Raw genomic sequence first — 16,442 nt, 5'->3', positions numbered from 1 at the left:
CATTTGGGTACACGGTAAATATTCGGAGCACAGTTCATTTTATGAGGTTTAGGCTGCCTCCATACCCCATATTCCCAGAGATGAAGGTAAAATAATGCCACTTGAAAAGTACTAGTCAGTCTCTGGTGCATAAACGTTTTTAGAATTCTCTCTTCCCAGAATTGAGGTTTGTGCCCTTCCTCATCTCTACAATAAGCCTTTTTCTACAAAGATTACTCCGCCTGACTTTAGCTTGAAATCTCATACTAAACAGATGGTAACATTGGAATGAAGAGGTAGGCTGGGTGTTGGATTTGTATATGGAGTAACTATCACAAGGTTGTTTCAGAAAAGTAAAATGCATAGTGATTCCTGAGCAAACAGTAGGTTACCAGGTTGGTTTATGGGCCTACCAAGTTTTTACTGTTCCCCTCTAAAATCCTAAAAATGGCAATACATTTTTAGGCAGTGTATCAAAACATGGCACTCCAGATGAGGTGGGGCTGTGCACTCTTGGGACTTGGCTGTCACTGCCAGTTTCTCAGAATCCCACCTGCACCTCCTCCCTGCAGTCCATCAATAACCACGGTCTTTTAAGGGACAGGCCAAAGATGGTGACCCCACCCTGGTGGTATTGGTTTCACGGTGTCTGATCTTCACCATAATTAAGAAAGATAAGGAGTGTATAGCACCACTTTACAGATGAAAAAACTGAGGCTCTGGAGAAGTTAAGCCTGTTTGTATTTAAGAGTGGAGACACGAATCCAGGTCTTCAGACCCTTGGGCTGGCCTGGGAGATTACTTACGGCTCAGTCTCCGAAATAATATCTCACGCCTTGGGGCAACTGTCTTATTTCACACATAAATTTTAAAATTTGGGCAGCCCGGGTGGCTCAGCGGTTTAGTGCTGACTTTGGCCCAGGGCGTGATCCTGGAGACCCGGGATCGAGTCCCACGTCGGGCTCCTTGCATGGAGCCTGCTTCTCCCTCTGCCTGTGTCTCTCATGAATAAATAAAATCTTAAAAAAAAAATTAACTTCTCGGCGCTTCTCTGAGAGAGTAGATCAAATGCCAACACACACCTGCATTTTAGACGCTTAGAAAATAATCACCAGGGGATCCCTGAGTGGCTCAGTGGTTTAGCACCTGCCTTCAGCCCAGGGTGTGATTCTAGAGTACCGGGATCGAGTCCCACATTGGGCTCCCTGCGTGGAGCCTGCTTCTCCCTCTGCCTGTGTCTCTACCTCTCTCTGTGTCTCTCATGACTAAATTAATAAAATCTTAAATCACCAGGAGTCAAACAGCATGTAAGATTTTACTTTAATTTTAATTGACACTTGGCGCAAAGCACAAAACAGTGAACACTTCAATGGCTCAATGTTAGGGTTACACACAAAATCCTTAAGTTCAACAGTTACAGTATCCCACGTTAATTTGTTTCACATTCAGTGCAGGGTGTTAAAAAAAAAAGTCAGTGCAGTTACTGAACGGAATACAAGATAAGCATTTCAATTTAATAACAAATTAAACCTAGCATCTTTAAAATAAATACTGATAACAACCACTTTGTAAGTACAAAAGTATCATTTCAATAGGAAAGAAAAAATCCAGTTCAACATTGCAAAACAGCAGCATTTTCAAGGTTGAGATGAAATCTGTGTAAACACACACCCACCTGACACTCGCTCTTCTACCAGAACATATACTTCTGAGGACCTCCTCACCCAGGGCTAAAAAGAGTTCCTGCTGAATTTCTTTTAGATTCCAAATCTGAAAAGCTGCCACATGTTTTAGGCCAGGGGCTGGAAAGGCTTGAGTGCAGCCCCAGGAAGATCAACGTGTTTCAGCAGGATGGAGTTCTTTCTCAGTCACATTTCTAGTCCAACTCAGAGCCTTCCAACCCCAGGGTGCTCTTGGTCATAGGCCTACCTGATGTGACCCTGACTTCACTGGGGGCATTGGAGTACAGAGCCATGCAGCATGAGGAGTGGTGGCCCAAGTTCCCCACAGCTGAGACAGCTTTGCAACGAGGGCATTCCAAGCCAACTCAATATAACTAAAAACATGTGATTCTTAACCCCACTGTGACCAAATGGGTCTCCAGTATAGAATGTCTACACGTTAAGTCTTCCTCTTATGAATATTTCCCAACATTCAGGATTAGTCCTTTCCTGTGTGGTTTTCACACCACTCACATAGTTAGTTAACCGCTTTCCCATCTTTACACTGAAACTGGGAGCTTCAGGTCTTAAGGTGTAACAAGTGTTGAATGTAGCCAGATATACAAAGAAACACTAAGAGGCAGACCCAGTTACTTACATTACAGTGTTAGGAAAAAAAAAACTACCTAATGTTTTTTCTAAATCATTTCACATTTACCAACTGTCCAGACTGAAGTGGTCGGACTTCCAAGTGGCGGAGTTCTGATTCCAACTTCTCCAATGACCCACGTGCAACACAATTGATCTTTTCTCCAGTACTTTGGAAGAACTTGTTTGCTTGGCTGTCACCGACGCCGAATGGGCTTGTAGACACAAAATGCCATAAGGATCACAGTCACCAGCAGGATGCTGAAAATGGTTCCCATCAACACTGCAAAAGGAAAACATGTTATCTCCTAATGGCAGCTTCAGGTCCTGTCTTCCTTCTACTCATTGATGATGATTTGCCAAATGCCACTCAGTGCCAGGCACAGCACCAGGTGTGTGGGAAATGGTCACAAACAGATTTTCTCTTGGGATGTTTCCACATACATGGGGGAAGAGACGTAAACAAGTGAGAGCATCTTTGGGGGTTGAAGAAATGTGATGGTGATGGGGGGTGGGTAATAGTAGGTAGGGCAGTAGAGAAAGCACCTGAGGAGGTAATATGCAAGCTGGGACCAAGATGAAAAGAGGGAGCCAGCCATGGGAAGATCTGCAGGTCAGCAAAAGAAAGCACTCAGGGCCAGACAAGCCCAGAAAGAGAAAAGAGGCAAGCCCAATGAAAACAGGCAAGCATAGCTGAGGGGGAAGGAAGCAAGGCAGGAAATGAAGCCAGAGGAAGGCTGGAGCCAGTTCATCCAGGGCCTTGTAAACCATGAAGGCAACATGGATTTATTGTAAGTTTAGAGAGAGGGCCGAAGGCAAAGAATGACATGATCTGATTCAGCTGGGAAAACAGATCCCTCTGGCTGCTGTATGGAGAACCATCTGACTGCAGGGGACAAAAACAGAAGCAGGGAACCCAACGTTTTTAAAGCCATTCATAAAAACTGGAGATGAAAAAAAGAGTAAAACATTTCAATCTCTGGATGAGACAAAGGCCTTCTAATCCAAGAAGCAATGAACTAACGTCACAAATCTATTTCATCTTGGAGACAATTTGGAGTAAATTTCACGTCTAAAATCTCCAGAGTGCTCAGGTGAGAACTGGGACCTCCAACTGATTACTCTGGTTGAGCCTCAGTACAAGACTAGACACAAGGACTGGGGTTTTAACATAACCAGCAACCCAGTGAAGTGAAGGGCAGTCCCATTTGTGTGACTGCCTCAGAGCTCTTAGGAGAGTTCAAAATGTTACCTTTTAGCAAGCAAATGTACATTTGTTTGCAAGTATGTGGGCCCATCCCAGGTTCCAGTGGGAGCCTAAACATGGCTGTTCTCTAGTGTGGCTACTGAAAAAAAAGGATTTGACCACAGTTTTGTTTTGCTTAAATCAGTAATTTGGAGATATCTGTGACTCCTACAGAATGCCCCCACATGGAACCCAGTTATTACTTAAACACTGACCATACAGAAAAACTTTTTTTGGTGAGGAAGGGAAAGAACACAGGAAGTGACAAAGACAACCTAAAACTCATACACGCTAAATGTCCCATCTCAAAACAGGCCTTGTTACCTAAATACCTGCCCTTAAAATCAAAATCTTGAATTCTATGAATTTCTAAGGTTCTCACTGCAATGGATCTCAATTTGCCTTATTCCTTTTAAGCCACTTTCTTGCATTTGACATTCTGAAAGGGCTCTTAAGAAAACACCGCCTCCCAAAACCCAAGCAAACTCCCAAAGCAGGTATGCAGGGGACTAGAAGTGGAGAATGGAACCTCAAAGAGCATTTGAAAAGGCTTAAAATCACGGGTGGTTAGGTACATAATGTCCATGTGGGGATTGATAAATTCTCCCAGCCTTCATCTTTTTACCTCTCCCACACTTTGCACACGGTATTAGTTGCCTGAATGGCAGGCTCAGGCTGAACCTAAGACTAGTTAGGTCCTTCCTTACTAGTCACTTCCCATCGTTGAGCTTCATTTCGTACATCTACACAAGTGGCAAGTGAAACCCACCTCACAAGGGTTTCCTGAAACCTGACTGTGGTACCCAATGAAAAGCACTCCTTAGAGTGTGGATATATAACATGCACATGATAGATGAAGGCATTATGACCAAAACTGGCAGCATAGCACAGTGGTCAAGAATTCAGGGTTTGGAGTCCAATCTACACTGACAGGCTGTGTTCTCACCTAAGTTCCACAATCTCTGTTTCCTCCTCTGTAAAGACAGAGATAAAAACACCCACTGCACAGGATGGTGTAGGGTAGTGTTTCCCAAACTACCTGTGGTAAAGGACTAGTGTTTATAGCTTGTAGCCTGTCCCGGGCCATTACTATGGGCATGACTAGTAAGCAGTCCTTGTCAGTCCAGGGACTCCTATAGGATTGGTGTCTACTTGCTTGGATGTTGCAACAGTGTCAAACTGTTAAATCCCTAAACATTTAATGTCTGTGGTCCTTTCTTTGCAGGTAAATAGTATGGACACCCCATCAGTTTGCAGACCGATTTTTTTTTTTTAAGATTTATTTATTTATTCATGAGAGACAGAAAGAGAGAGAGAGACAGAGACAGAGAGAGAGGCAGTGACATAGGCAGAGGGAGAAGCAGGCTTCCCCCAGGGAGCCCGATGGCGGACTTGATTCTGATCTCGGGATTATACCCTGAGCCGAAGGCAGACACAACCGCTGAGCCACTCAGGCCACTCTTCGAATAGTATTATTCTGCAGTAGTGGTTCTTAACCAGGGGGATTTTGCCCCAGTGGACATCTGATAATGTCTTCAGATATTCTGATTATCCAGACAGGGAGTTAAGTGTGGTCCTGGCATCTAGCAGATAAAGGCCGCGGACGCCACTCAACGTTTTACAATGCTCAGGATACTGTGCCTCACTTCACCTCGCCCACAAAGACCCATCTGGTCCACCATGTCAGTAGTACCCTGGTGGAGAAACTGCTCCAAAGGATGGAGCAGCAGAGCACGTGGAAATCATTCAGCAGGGTGCTAGGTACACAGTAAGTGCTCAATACATAAATTCTTTCTTTTTTTTTAGATTTATTTATTCATAGAGATATGGAGAGAAGAGAGAGACAGAGACACAGGCAGAGGGAGAAGCAGGCTCCATGCAGGGAGCCCTACATGGGACTCGATCCCTGGTCTCCAGGGTTATGCCCCAGGCCCAAGGCAGCACTAAACCGCTGAGCTAAACCACTGAGCCACCCGGGCTGCCCTCAATACATAAATTCAATGCAAGAGTTCATGAGTTCATGTAGAGTCAAGATAATGCAAAGATGACACTACGTGGCATAGAGATACACATGTTATCAATGAGGTACATGTATCAATGAGGTACAGTGGAAAGGGTGGCTCTGGCAGAATGAGAGGGAGGGTTACTGTGAATTTTGTCAAACTTTAAGCTCCAAGACCCCTTCCAAAGCCATGTACACCAGGTGTACCCATATGTATATATATGTGTCTTTTAGAGCTCCTCCCAAAAGGTACCTTTCAAGCTCCACAAAACCTAAGGTCTAGTACTGGTTTCCCATGTTCACTGAACATCCTGTGCCTATGAAACCTTTAGTAAGCAGAAATGGCATAAAGTGAAAAAAGTTGCCATTAATTTACAAGGAAAAAATTTTGGCCTTCCCAGACCCCCAAAATAACCTCAGGCTTTTCTGATACCTTAAGACACATTTAGCTAATGGAGGATACCCAGAATAAATCGGGAACAGGAGGGGATCCCTGGGTGGCTCAGCGGTTTGGCGTCTGCCTTTGGCCCAGGGCGTGATCCTGGAGTCCCGGGATCGAGTCCCGGGATCGAGTCCCGCGTCGGGCTCCCGGCATGGGGCCTGCTTCTCTCTCTATCATAAATAAATGAATGAATAAGTAAATAAATCTTTTTAAAAAATCGAGAACAGGGACAGATACAGACACATTTCAAAGCTATATCGCCGTGATGCTAGGATGCCGAGTGCAGCTCTCGGGGACAGAGTCTGGTGGGGCCACTCTCGCTGCTCCGGGTGTGTAATGCAAAAAAACCTGCTGAGCGAGCGCTCTTTTCACTTTTTTCGCAAAAGGGAAAAATCCTCTTCGGGTTTCTTTAGGTTACGTAAAACAGATACTCATTCGGGTCTTTTCCTAGTTGCGAAGGGGAATAACGAGAACGTCCGAAAAGTAGGCTGACCGGTACCAGCCCCGGCCTCCCCCGCTATCCTAGCTGTGTACACCGGGGCAGGTAGCCTCGCCTCCCTGAGTTTCACTTTCACCTTCAAATCAGGGCTGCAATTCTCAGCTCTCTCATTAAAGGACCCTTGTGGCCCAGCCCGGGCCCACGCAGCCAGAGAAGAGGGGCCCGGCCACCAGGTCACTGAAGCAACCGCGCTGGTGCAGGGAGCCGACCGCGAGGCACGCCCGCCCCGCCCCGCCCCGCCCCCGCCGCTCACCCAGGTTCTGCCCGCGCAGCACCGCGTAGGGCCGGCTCCGCTCCGGTGGCTCTACGGGGCTCGGGGCCTCCGCCCGCCCGGCCAGGAAGCTCCCCAGGCCGAAGCTCAGCCACCAGCACACGGGGCGCTGCATCTTCTCGGGCCGCAGCGGCGGAGAGCGCACTTCCGCCCAAAGCCCCGCCTCCGCCCCGGCCCGCGCGCCTCCTTCCGCCGCCGTCTCCTCCCACCCAGCGCGCGCTGTTGCCAGGGTAACCAGACGCCCTGGGCGCTTGGGGCTCCTCCCGCTGCGCCCGTCCGCCGGGGCCGTGTTCAGCGGGATCGCCCTTCCGTCTGGGGCAACGTCCATCTGGATCACCACTCCGCCGTGACTACGTCCCCCTTTTGTGAGCTTCAGGCGGGCATCTTTCCATAGGAGTCTCTTGGGGCCACTTTGGGCCTATCAAAGGTTTTTCTTTTTTCTATGAATCCGTGCATTTTCTTATTAGATCTTCGCTACAGGCCCAAGAAATAGACACTGTATTACCATTTGACAAATGCCTCCTTCTCAGGAAGCCCTTACCTGGACATGCTTTTCTAAAATTGCAACCTTCCCACTTGCTCCACATACATACACTCTCGCTACCCCGTTGCCTCTTTCATCTTCTATCCCTCTAAACTCATCCTCAGTTAACTTTTTACAAAATTTTACTTAAATTCAGTTTGTCAACATATAGTATAATACCCAGTGCTCATCCCATCATGTGCCCTCCTTAGTCCCTGTCACCTGGTTACCCCATCCCCCGACCCTCCTTCCCTTCTGCAGCCCTTCGTTTGTTTCCCAGAGTTATGAGTCTCTCTCTTTTTTTTTAATTTTTATTTATTTATGATAATCACAGAGAGAGAGAGAGAGAGAGAGAGAGAGAGGCAGAGACACAGGCAGAGGGAGAAGCAGGCTCCATGCACCGGGAGCCTGACGTGGGATTCGATCCCGGGTCTCCAGGATCGCGCCCTGGGCTAAAGGCAGGCGCCAAACCGCTGCGCCACCCAGGGATCCCGAGTTATGAGTCTCTTATCATTTGTCTTCCTCTCTAATTTTTCCCCCACTCAGTTTCCCCTCCTTTCTCTTATGGTCCCTTTCACTATTTCTTATAGAATAAGCAATTGTTTAATGATAATGTATGACATGTAATTATGCCCCAGGCATTTGACTTCGTTTTTGTTTCTGCTTCAGGATTTTTACTGTTCCCTTTGCCTGCAGTACTTTTCCCTGGCACATGTGCATGGCAGGCAACTGTACACCACTGAAGTCTCCACCCAAGGTCCATTCCTCAGAGTGCCCTTTCCGGAGTCCCTGACACAGCCACCACACTCAGCCCATCGTCTCTGTATAGTTGTCATCACTATCTCAAGTAATTCTGTTCTTTGACTTTTTTCTGTTGTTGCCTGTCTTCCCCACCAAACTGTGAACTCCATGAAGGCAGGACAATGTCTGTCTGCCCTTGGTGCCTGGAGCAGTTCTGGGAACAGGAAAGTTTTTCTCAAATATCTGTCGGATGGATGTGGAGCAGCAATAATGTTGAGTAAACAAAAAAGCGAGGGGCAGAAGAAAAACAAAGTATTGAAAATAGCCTTGTTTTCTCCACTTAGTAACGTCACATATATTTGTACATACTAAAATAGCAGACCATTGGGGCACCTGGGTGGCTTAGTGGTTGAGTGTCTGCCTTTGGCTCAGATCATGATCCCTAGGTCCTGGGGTTGAGTCCCACATTGGGCTCCCTACATGGAGCCTGCTTCTTCCTCTGCCTATGTCTCTGCCTCTCTCTGTGTGTCTCTCATGAATAAATAAATAAAATCTTTTTAAAAAACCCCAAATATCAGACCATTTACAATTAAATATAATTTCTACCTCCAAATTCCCACAGCCCTTGACCTTTTGATGCTCAGCTCATTGTACTTTGTATTCTGGTGATTGTAAATGTCTTATTTCTCTAATTGGATGATAAACTTCTTCCATCAGGAGTGCAGGACATTCACAAATTTCACAAATTTCATTATGTGAAATTTTGATTTCACATAAGCAATGAATAACATTTAGTAAAAGGACATTCCTAATATTGCATGGGATATCATATTTGTTGTTTACCTGAACTTCAAATGTAATTGGGCAATCTTTTGTTTTTATTTGCTAAATATAACAATTCTATCTTCAGGGCACAATCTGAAATTCATTTATTTTTGTACCCTTCTTCTCTAAGTTCCTAATGTGGTGTATGCTTTGCACACACTAGGTATTCAATAAATGCTTGTGTAATGAATACTTGCACGATCACAGACTGTAGTATTAATTTGTGATATCCAAGTCCCTATATTTCAGGTAATACATTTCTTTTTTTTTAAGATTTTATTTATTTATTCATGAGAGAAACACAGAGAGAGACAGAGACATAGGCAGAGAGAGAAGCAGGCTCCATGCAGGGAGCCCAATGTGGGACTCGATCCCCGGACTCCAGGATCACACCCTGGGCTGAAGGTAGGCACTCAACCGCTGAGCCATCCAGGGATCCCAGTACATTTCTATTTATAGCTTTTTCCTGTAAAAAAAAAAGCAACAACAAAAGCAAAAATGACAAAATTTTGGGAGTTGCCAATCAATCAATCAACTAATTAATATTGCAGTTAAATATACATAACATAATGTTTATTGTTTTTATCATTCATAAGTGTACAGTTCAGTGGCATTAAATACATTAATAATCTCATGTAATTACCATTACTGTTATGTATATCTAAAACTTATTCATCATGTTGCACTAAAACTATCTACCCATTAGACAATAACTCTCCCTTCTTTCCTCCCCTAGTCACTCTATCCCACTTTCTGTCCTATGAGCTTAACTATTCTGGGTACTTCATGTAAATGGAATCATCTAATATTTGTTCTTCTGTGTCTGGCTCATTTCACCAAGCATGTTTTCAAGGTCCATTCATATGATCACATACTTCAAAATTTCATTATTGTTCGTGGCTGAATAATATTCCATTATATATATTTCTTTTTAAAAATGTTTTATTTATTTAAGTAATCTCTACAGCCAATATTGGGCTTGATATCACGACTTTGAGATCATCACCTGAGCTGAAATCAAGAGCCCAATGCCCAACTGCCTGAGCCACCTAAGGGCCCCCATCCTAGTAGTTTTAAAATGGTATGTCATTGTGGTTTTGATTTGCACTGGGAGGCACTAGTTTTCTAAAAATACATATTTATTTTTAAATTCCAGTATAATTAATATACAGTGTTATATTAGTTTCAGTGTATAACATAACGATTCGACAATTCTTCTTCTTCTTTTTAAAAGTAGGCTTCATGACCAGTGTGGAGCCCCATGTGGGGCCCAGACGCATGACCCAGAGATCGAGACCTGAGCTGAAGGATGCCTAGGTGTCTCAGTCAGTTAAGCGTCTGCCTTTGGCTCTGGCCATGATCCCAGGGTCCTGGGATAGAGCTCAGTATCAGGCTGTCTGCTTCTCTCTCTCCCTCTGCTGCTTCTCCTGCTTGGGCTCTCTGTCAAATAAATTTTAAAAATCTTAAAGAAAAAGACCCGAGCTAAGACCAAGAATCAGCTACTTAACCAACTGAGCCATGCAGGTGACCCATGATTCAACAATTTTATACATTACTCAGTGCTTATCATGATAAGTGTAATCTTAATCTCTATCACCTGTTTCTCCCATCTCCCACCCAACTCCCCTCTGGCAACCACCAGTTTGTTCCCTATATTTAAGAGTTGGTTTTTTTGCTTGTCTCTTTTTCTTTCTTTGTTTGTTTTGTTTCTTCAGTTCCACAGATGAGTGAAATTATATGGTATTTGTCTTTGTCTGACTGGCTTATTTCACTTAGCATTATACCCTTTAGATCCATCTATGTTGTTGAAAATGGCAAGATTTCATTCCTTTTTATGTTGAGTAATTTTCCATTATATATATATATATATATATATATATATATATATATATATATATATATGTTTTTTCATTATATATATTATATGTATGATATAGCCTTTGTGCCCTGGGAAAGTTCTGGTTCTTCATTCTTTAAGGCGAGTGGCCTGTAAATCTCAAGGCAAGGAAATTAGTTCTGTTACAGGTCAAGGGCCTTAGGTCAGCAAGTAGAGTATGTTCACTTGAAGCAAGTTAACCCTAAGACCAGATGGAGTGCTGTCTACGGCATCATGGTCATTTTCTGGTGAGAGTCCCCTTCCTTGTTCATTGCTTTGTCATGGTGGAAGGGATAAGGGAACTCTGTGAGATCTCTCTCTCTCCCTCTCTCTTTATTTTATTTTATTAAGATTTTATTTATTTATCCATGAGAGACACAGAGAGGCAGAGACACAGGCAGAGGGAAAAGCAGGCTCTGGGAGCCCGATACAGGACTCAATCCCAAGACCCTGGGATTACGCACTCAGCCCAAGGCAGACGCCCAACTGCTGAGCCACCCAGTTGTCCCCTCTCTCTTTTTAAAAAAAGATTTATTTATTTATTTGGGTTGGGGGAGAGGCAGAGAGAGAGAGAGAATCCTCAAGTAGACTCCGTGCTGAGCATGGACCTGGAGATCACGACCTGAGCCAAAATCAAGAGTTAACAACTAGGGTGCCTGGGTGGCTCAGTTGGTTAAGCATCTGCCTTCAGCTCAGGTCATGATCCCAGGTTCCTGGAATGAAGCCCTGTGTTGGGCTCCCTGCTCAGTGGGGAGTCTGCTTCTCCTTCCCACTTGTGCTCATGCACTCTCTCTCTCAAATAAATCTTAAAAAAAAGAAAAAGAGTTGACTTCTTAATGGACTGAGCCATCCAGGTGCCCCTGTGGGATCTCTTTTATAATCCCATTTGTGAGGATTCCACCTTCATAGCCTAATCACCTCCCAGTGCCATCACACTGGGGGTTAGGATTTCAACATATGAGTTGAGGGGGACACAAATAATCATCCCAGAGCAGGAATTATGCACAAAAATGCATAATAGGGGCATTTTGGCCAATAAAGGAGGGGGGGTAGTGTCCATTGTTGAGGTGATTCAGGCGAAAGACAAAACTGCAGCCTTAAGAGTGTTGAGCAAATCACAGGAAAACACAGAAGTTCTGAGGAGGAAGTGAACATCGTGAGAATCACTGGAGATGCGAACATCTTGGGAAAATAAAGAAGGCAAAGCCATAATTAAAAACAGAAGGGATGGGGATCCCTGGGTGGCTCAGCGGTTTAGCGCCTGCCTTTGGTCCAGGGCATGATCCTGGAGTCCCTGGATCAAGTCCTGCGTCAGGCTCCTGCCATGGAGCCTGCTTCTCCCTCTGCCTGTGTCTCTGCCTCTCTCTCTCTCTCTCTATCATGAATAAATAAATAAAAATTTTTAAAAAACCTATAAGGGACAAATGATACAAGAGAAAAACTTTGCTTCTCTGCTTTAAATGTAGCTGAAAATATACATTTTGCAGCTGTATTTTAAAAGGCTTGGGACACGCCATGTTGAAGATAGAATGAATTCTGTTTTTGCCTGCCCAAGATCTATTTCCCTCCTTCCAATTACAGCAGGTGACTTGTGGGGAATCACCCATCCTTCCAGGCTTATGGGGCAATACACATGTTCCTAGCTCCACCAGTGAACACATGACCCAGATGTGACCAATCAGCATCAGCCATCCCTCTGGCTACAGTGATGTGTTCAGATCCCTGAGCATGTGACTCTGAGCTAGACCAATGGGAATTATACCCAAATTATACTTTTTTTTTTTGCTTGAGTTTTTAAAAGCCACTCTGGGCCTCTGTTGGAATGATGAAACCAACACGGAAGAAGAGAGATCTGGCATAACCATGGTGGTGGAAACCGTGGAAGTCTGATTACATGGAGCATCTAGCCCAGGACCCCTGGGCTAGATTTTGCAGTGACTGCAATCATGCAGTCACTTAAGCCTATCATTTTTTTTTTTTTCTGCTTTGGCTTATCTGCTGAGTTGGGTAGTCCTGACACATGGTGGATCCAGAGAAACCCAAGGTGAAGAAGTACTCCAGTTATCTTAGCCAAGGGGATGGCTGTCTCGGTTGTTGACCGTCTGACACAAGCATCTGCACTCTCGCCTCCTCCCTCTGACATTGGCAGTTCATCTCAGTTCATGTTGCTGTGAAATAGGAATCCCCATATGGCCTTCATGTCTTTTAGACTATTTTTCTTACTTGGGGATTGAAGATTACATTTTGAAAATGTTAAAACTCCAGCAGAAGTGGAGTGTCAGATGATGGCAGAGGGCTGGCTTCCAAAAAAGTTATATATTTAAAATACAGCTGCAAAATGTATATTTCAGCTACATTTAGAGCAGAGAATTAAGAGGCTTCTCCTGTACCATTTGTCCTTTCTGGTTTTTTTTTTTTTTTTTTTTTTTTGTCCCTTCTGTTGTTGATTAAGGTTTTGCCTTTTTAAAAATTTTCCTCACACAGAATCATGTTTATGCTTTTGTGTACTGAGACAGGGTGAAATTTACTTTTGTGAACATTTTAAAACCATCAACTCTGGCAGCTTTTGCCTTTTGTCAATCTGAGAACAACTACTTTGAGGACTTCTAAAGTTACACATTTTGTTTGTTTGGTGACATCAAGTCACAACTGTGTTCCAGAAACTTGTGTCCCTGGCCAGGGAGTTTACTGTGCAAATGAACCTTTTTTTTTTTTTTTTCCAATAATCCCCTTTCAAAGTTTGTGTTAAGCTTTGGGAACTAACTCCAACGACAAGTAAACAATTTGGAACCTGTCACCAAACACTTTTTTCCAATCAACAGGAAACAAACACGAGTTTGTTTGTCTCATTCTCTACATTTTGCAATTTGTGTGGAAAGGCTCTTGTCCAGGGAGTAGGCAAGGGCAGGGTAAAGGATCTTTGAAGAAATTACTCTGATACATATTTGTGTGTATGTATGTATCAGAGTAATTATATATATAATTATATATGTACATATGCACATATATGTATCAGAGTAATTGTATATGTAATTAAATATATTAAAATTAGATATATTAAAATTAGGGATCCCTGGGTGGCTCAGCGGTTAAGCGCCTGCCTTCGGCCAGGGCGTGATCCTGGAGACCCAGGACTGAGTCCCATGTCGGGCTCCCTGCATGGAGCCTGCTTCTCCCTCTGCCTGTGTCTGCCTCTCTCTCTCTCTCATGAATAAATAAATAAAATCTTAAAAAGAGATATTAAAATTAAAATACATATGTATATATATTTGAAACTATCAAGATTTTTTTAATTTTTTTATTATTTATTTATTTAGTATATTTTTTTATTGGAGTTCGATTTGCTAACATATAACACCCAGTGCTAGTCCCATCAAGTGCCCCCCTCAGTGCCCGTCACCCAGCTACCCCATCCCTCTACCCACCTCCCCTTCCACTACCTTTGTTGTTTCCCAGAGTTAGGAGTCTCTCATGGTTTGTCTCCTTCTCTAATTTTTCCCATTCAGTTCCCCTCCTTTCCCTTACAAGTCAGTCGGAGAAGGACAATCATTATACGGTTTCACTCATACACGGAATATAAGAAATAGTGAAAGGGATTATATGGAAAGTTACCCTGATATTTACATTTGCTGGATACTCAGTATTTCCTTAGGGGCTGTGATAGGTACTTGTCTTTGCCTCAGGACTCTAAATACCAACTCTTCCACTGAACTGGGGACTGAAGAACACGCCTAAATCTAGATTTGAAGGAGTTAAGTGAGACATTTGCAATGCAACAGAATTGACAATGATTGCATCATGCTTAGATTATGTGACTTGAAGCCACAGTTTTTTCTCTGTACATTCTAGGGTCTGGAAAGCCGCCACGACCCCATCATTTTCCTTACCACATGCTTCTAACTTTCCTTTTGGAAAGTCTGTTTATTTTCCTCTCTGTACCCAGAACTGCTCCAGCAAAAGTAGAATAAGGTGGTTACAATATAGATTCTTGAGCCAAGATGCTAGGGGTCAAATTCTCACTTCCCTTTTTTCTAACTATGTGTCTTAACCTCTATGGGTCTTGAGTTCCTCTTTTGTAAGATGGATGTGATAACAGATATTCTGCTTCGTTGGGCTGTTGCAAAGGCCAAATGAGATGATGCTCATGTGTGGCGAGTGTTTCTCAGACCCAAAACTCACTTCTGGGTCAGTTGTATGCTTAACCTCCCTCCTGACTGTCAGGGTTCATTATAGTAAGGATGTGAGTTCGTATTTATGTGTGTTGGTTTGTATATGATGACAAAGACTAGAAACGCCACGTGTCTCATCTCTGCAGAGTTAGGCTTGATGCAAATCCTTTGGTAATTTGGTAGTCAGTCCAAAGACAAAGAGATGCTGCCTGTTTGAATGGCCTGGACTTTAGCTGGAGGGCAGGTCAGGATTAGGAAGTGCAATTATGGAGACCAGCATGTTCTGTCTGCCTTAGTCCTTGAGCTCAGGCCCCAGAGTATGTCTTTCTCCACTAAGGGACAGGAATTGGGCAGACTGACTCAGACTTTGAGCCCTGGTTTGGCTTCTCTGACCTCAGAAACACATCCAGATGCTAGGGTTAAAGACATAAAAGGTGACCTAGTGAGCAGCTTTTGGAACTTACCAGTGAGGGAGATCACCAGCTTACCATCTTTATCCAGTTTTTTTTTTCTTTCTACTCCAGTATCAAGACAATGGCTAACCTGAAATCTTGCTTTTAGCAAATGTTTTATTTTATTTTATTTTTTTGATGTTTTAATTTAATTAATTTATTTATTTTTATTTTTATTTTTTTAATTGGAGTTCAATTTGCCAACGTATAGCATAACACCAAGTGCTCATCCCATCAAGTGTCCCCCTCTGATGTTTTAGAGCACTAGTATAAATCGGGAACTAGGCTGCCTATAATTCATCATCTTATATATTTTCTTTTTTATTATGAAATATAATTGAGATACATCCAATATAAATGATATACATGCAATGTTATGTTAACTTTAGGTGCACAACATATTGATTTGATAATTCTTTTTTTAAAAGATTTTATTTATTCATGAGAGACACACACAAAGGCAGACATAGGCAGAGACTCGATTCCAGGACCCTGGAATCACAACCTGAGCCAAAGGCAGATGCTCAACCACTGAGAGAGAGAGAGAGAGAGAGAGAGAGAGAGAGAAGGGGGGGAGAAGCAGGCTCCATGCAGGGAGCCTGACGTGGGACTCAATCCCGGGTCTTCAGGATCAGGCTCTGGGCAGAAGGCAGGCGCTAAACCGCTGAGCCACCTGGGCTGCCCGACTTATTTATTTTATATTTGGAAGTTTGTACCTCTTAATCCCCTTCATCTATTTCACCCATGCCCTACCTACCTCCCCTCTGGCAACCATCAGTTCGTTCTCTGTATTTAAGAGTCTGGTTTGTTTGTTTTGTTTCCATATATTACACATATGAGTGAAATCACACGGTATTTGTCTTTCTCTGACTGACTTATTTCACTTACCATAATACCCTTTAGGTCCATCCATGTTGTTGCGAATGGCAGATATCATGGTTTGTTTTTTTTTTAATGGCTGAGTAATATTCCTGTGTGTGTGTGTGTGTGTGTGTGTGTGTGTGTGTGTAGACACTTGAGTTGATAGACACTTGAGTTGCTTCCATATCTTGGCTATTATAAATAATGCTGCAATAAACATGAGGGTGCCTATATCTTTTTGAATTAG

The 16,442-nt window shown here is 43.5% G+C and overlaps 1 protein-coding gene across 1 annotated transcript; it reads right to left on the bottom strand.

Annotated features, from left to right (window-relative positions):
* Positions 1-1,287: 1,287 nt before the first annotated feature.
* On the bottom strand, positions 1,288-6,926 carry C26H12orf76 (chromosome 26 C12orf76 homolog). Its single transcript, XM_049101944.1, has 2 exons — positions 6,731-6,926; positions 1,288-2,571 (listed from the first exon to the last, which is right to left on the bottom strand). Exons 1-2 carry the CDS (start codon positions 6,861-6,863, stop codon positions 2,486-2,488), a joined length of 219 nt encoding a protein of 72 aa, XP_048957901.1. The 5' UTR covers positions 6,864-6,926; the 3' UTR covers positions 1,288-2,485.
* Positions 6,927-16,442: the final 9,516 nt, after the last annotated feature.

This window comes from Canis lupus, chromosome 26 (assembly GCF_003254725.2).
Source record: "Canis lupus dingo isolate Sandy chromosome 26, ASM325472v2, whole genome shotgun sequence".
Taxonomy (NCBI): Eukaryota; Metazoa; Chordata; class Mammalia; order Carnivora; family Canidae; genus Canis; species Canis lupus.
This window is presented reverse-complemented; position numbering and strand designations above follow the sequence as displayed.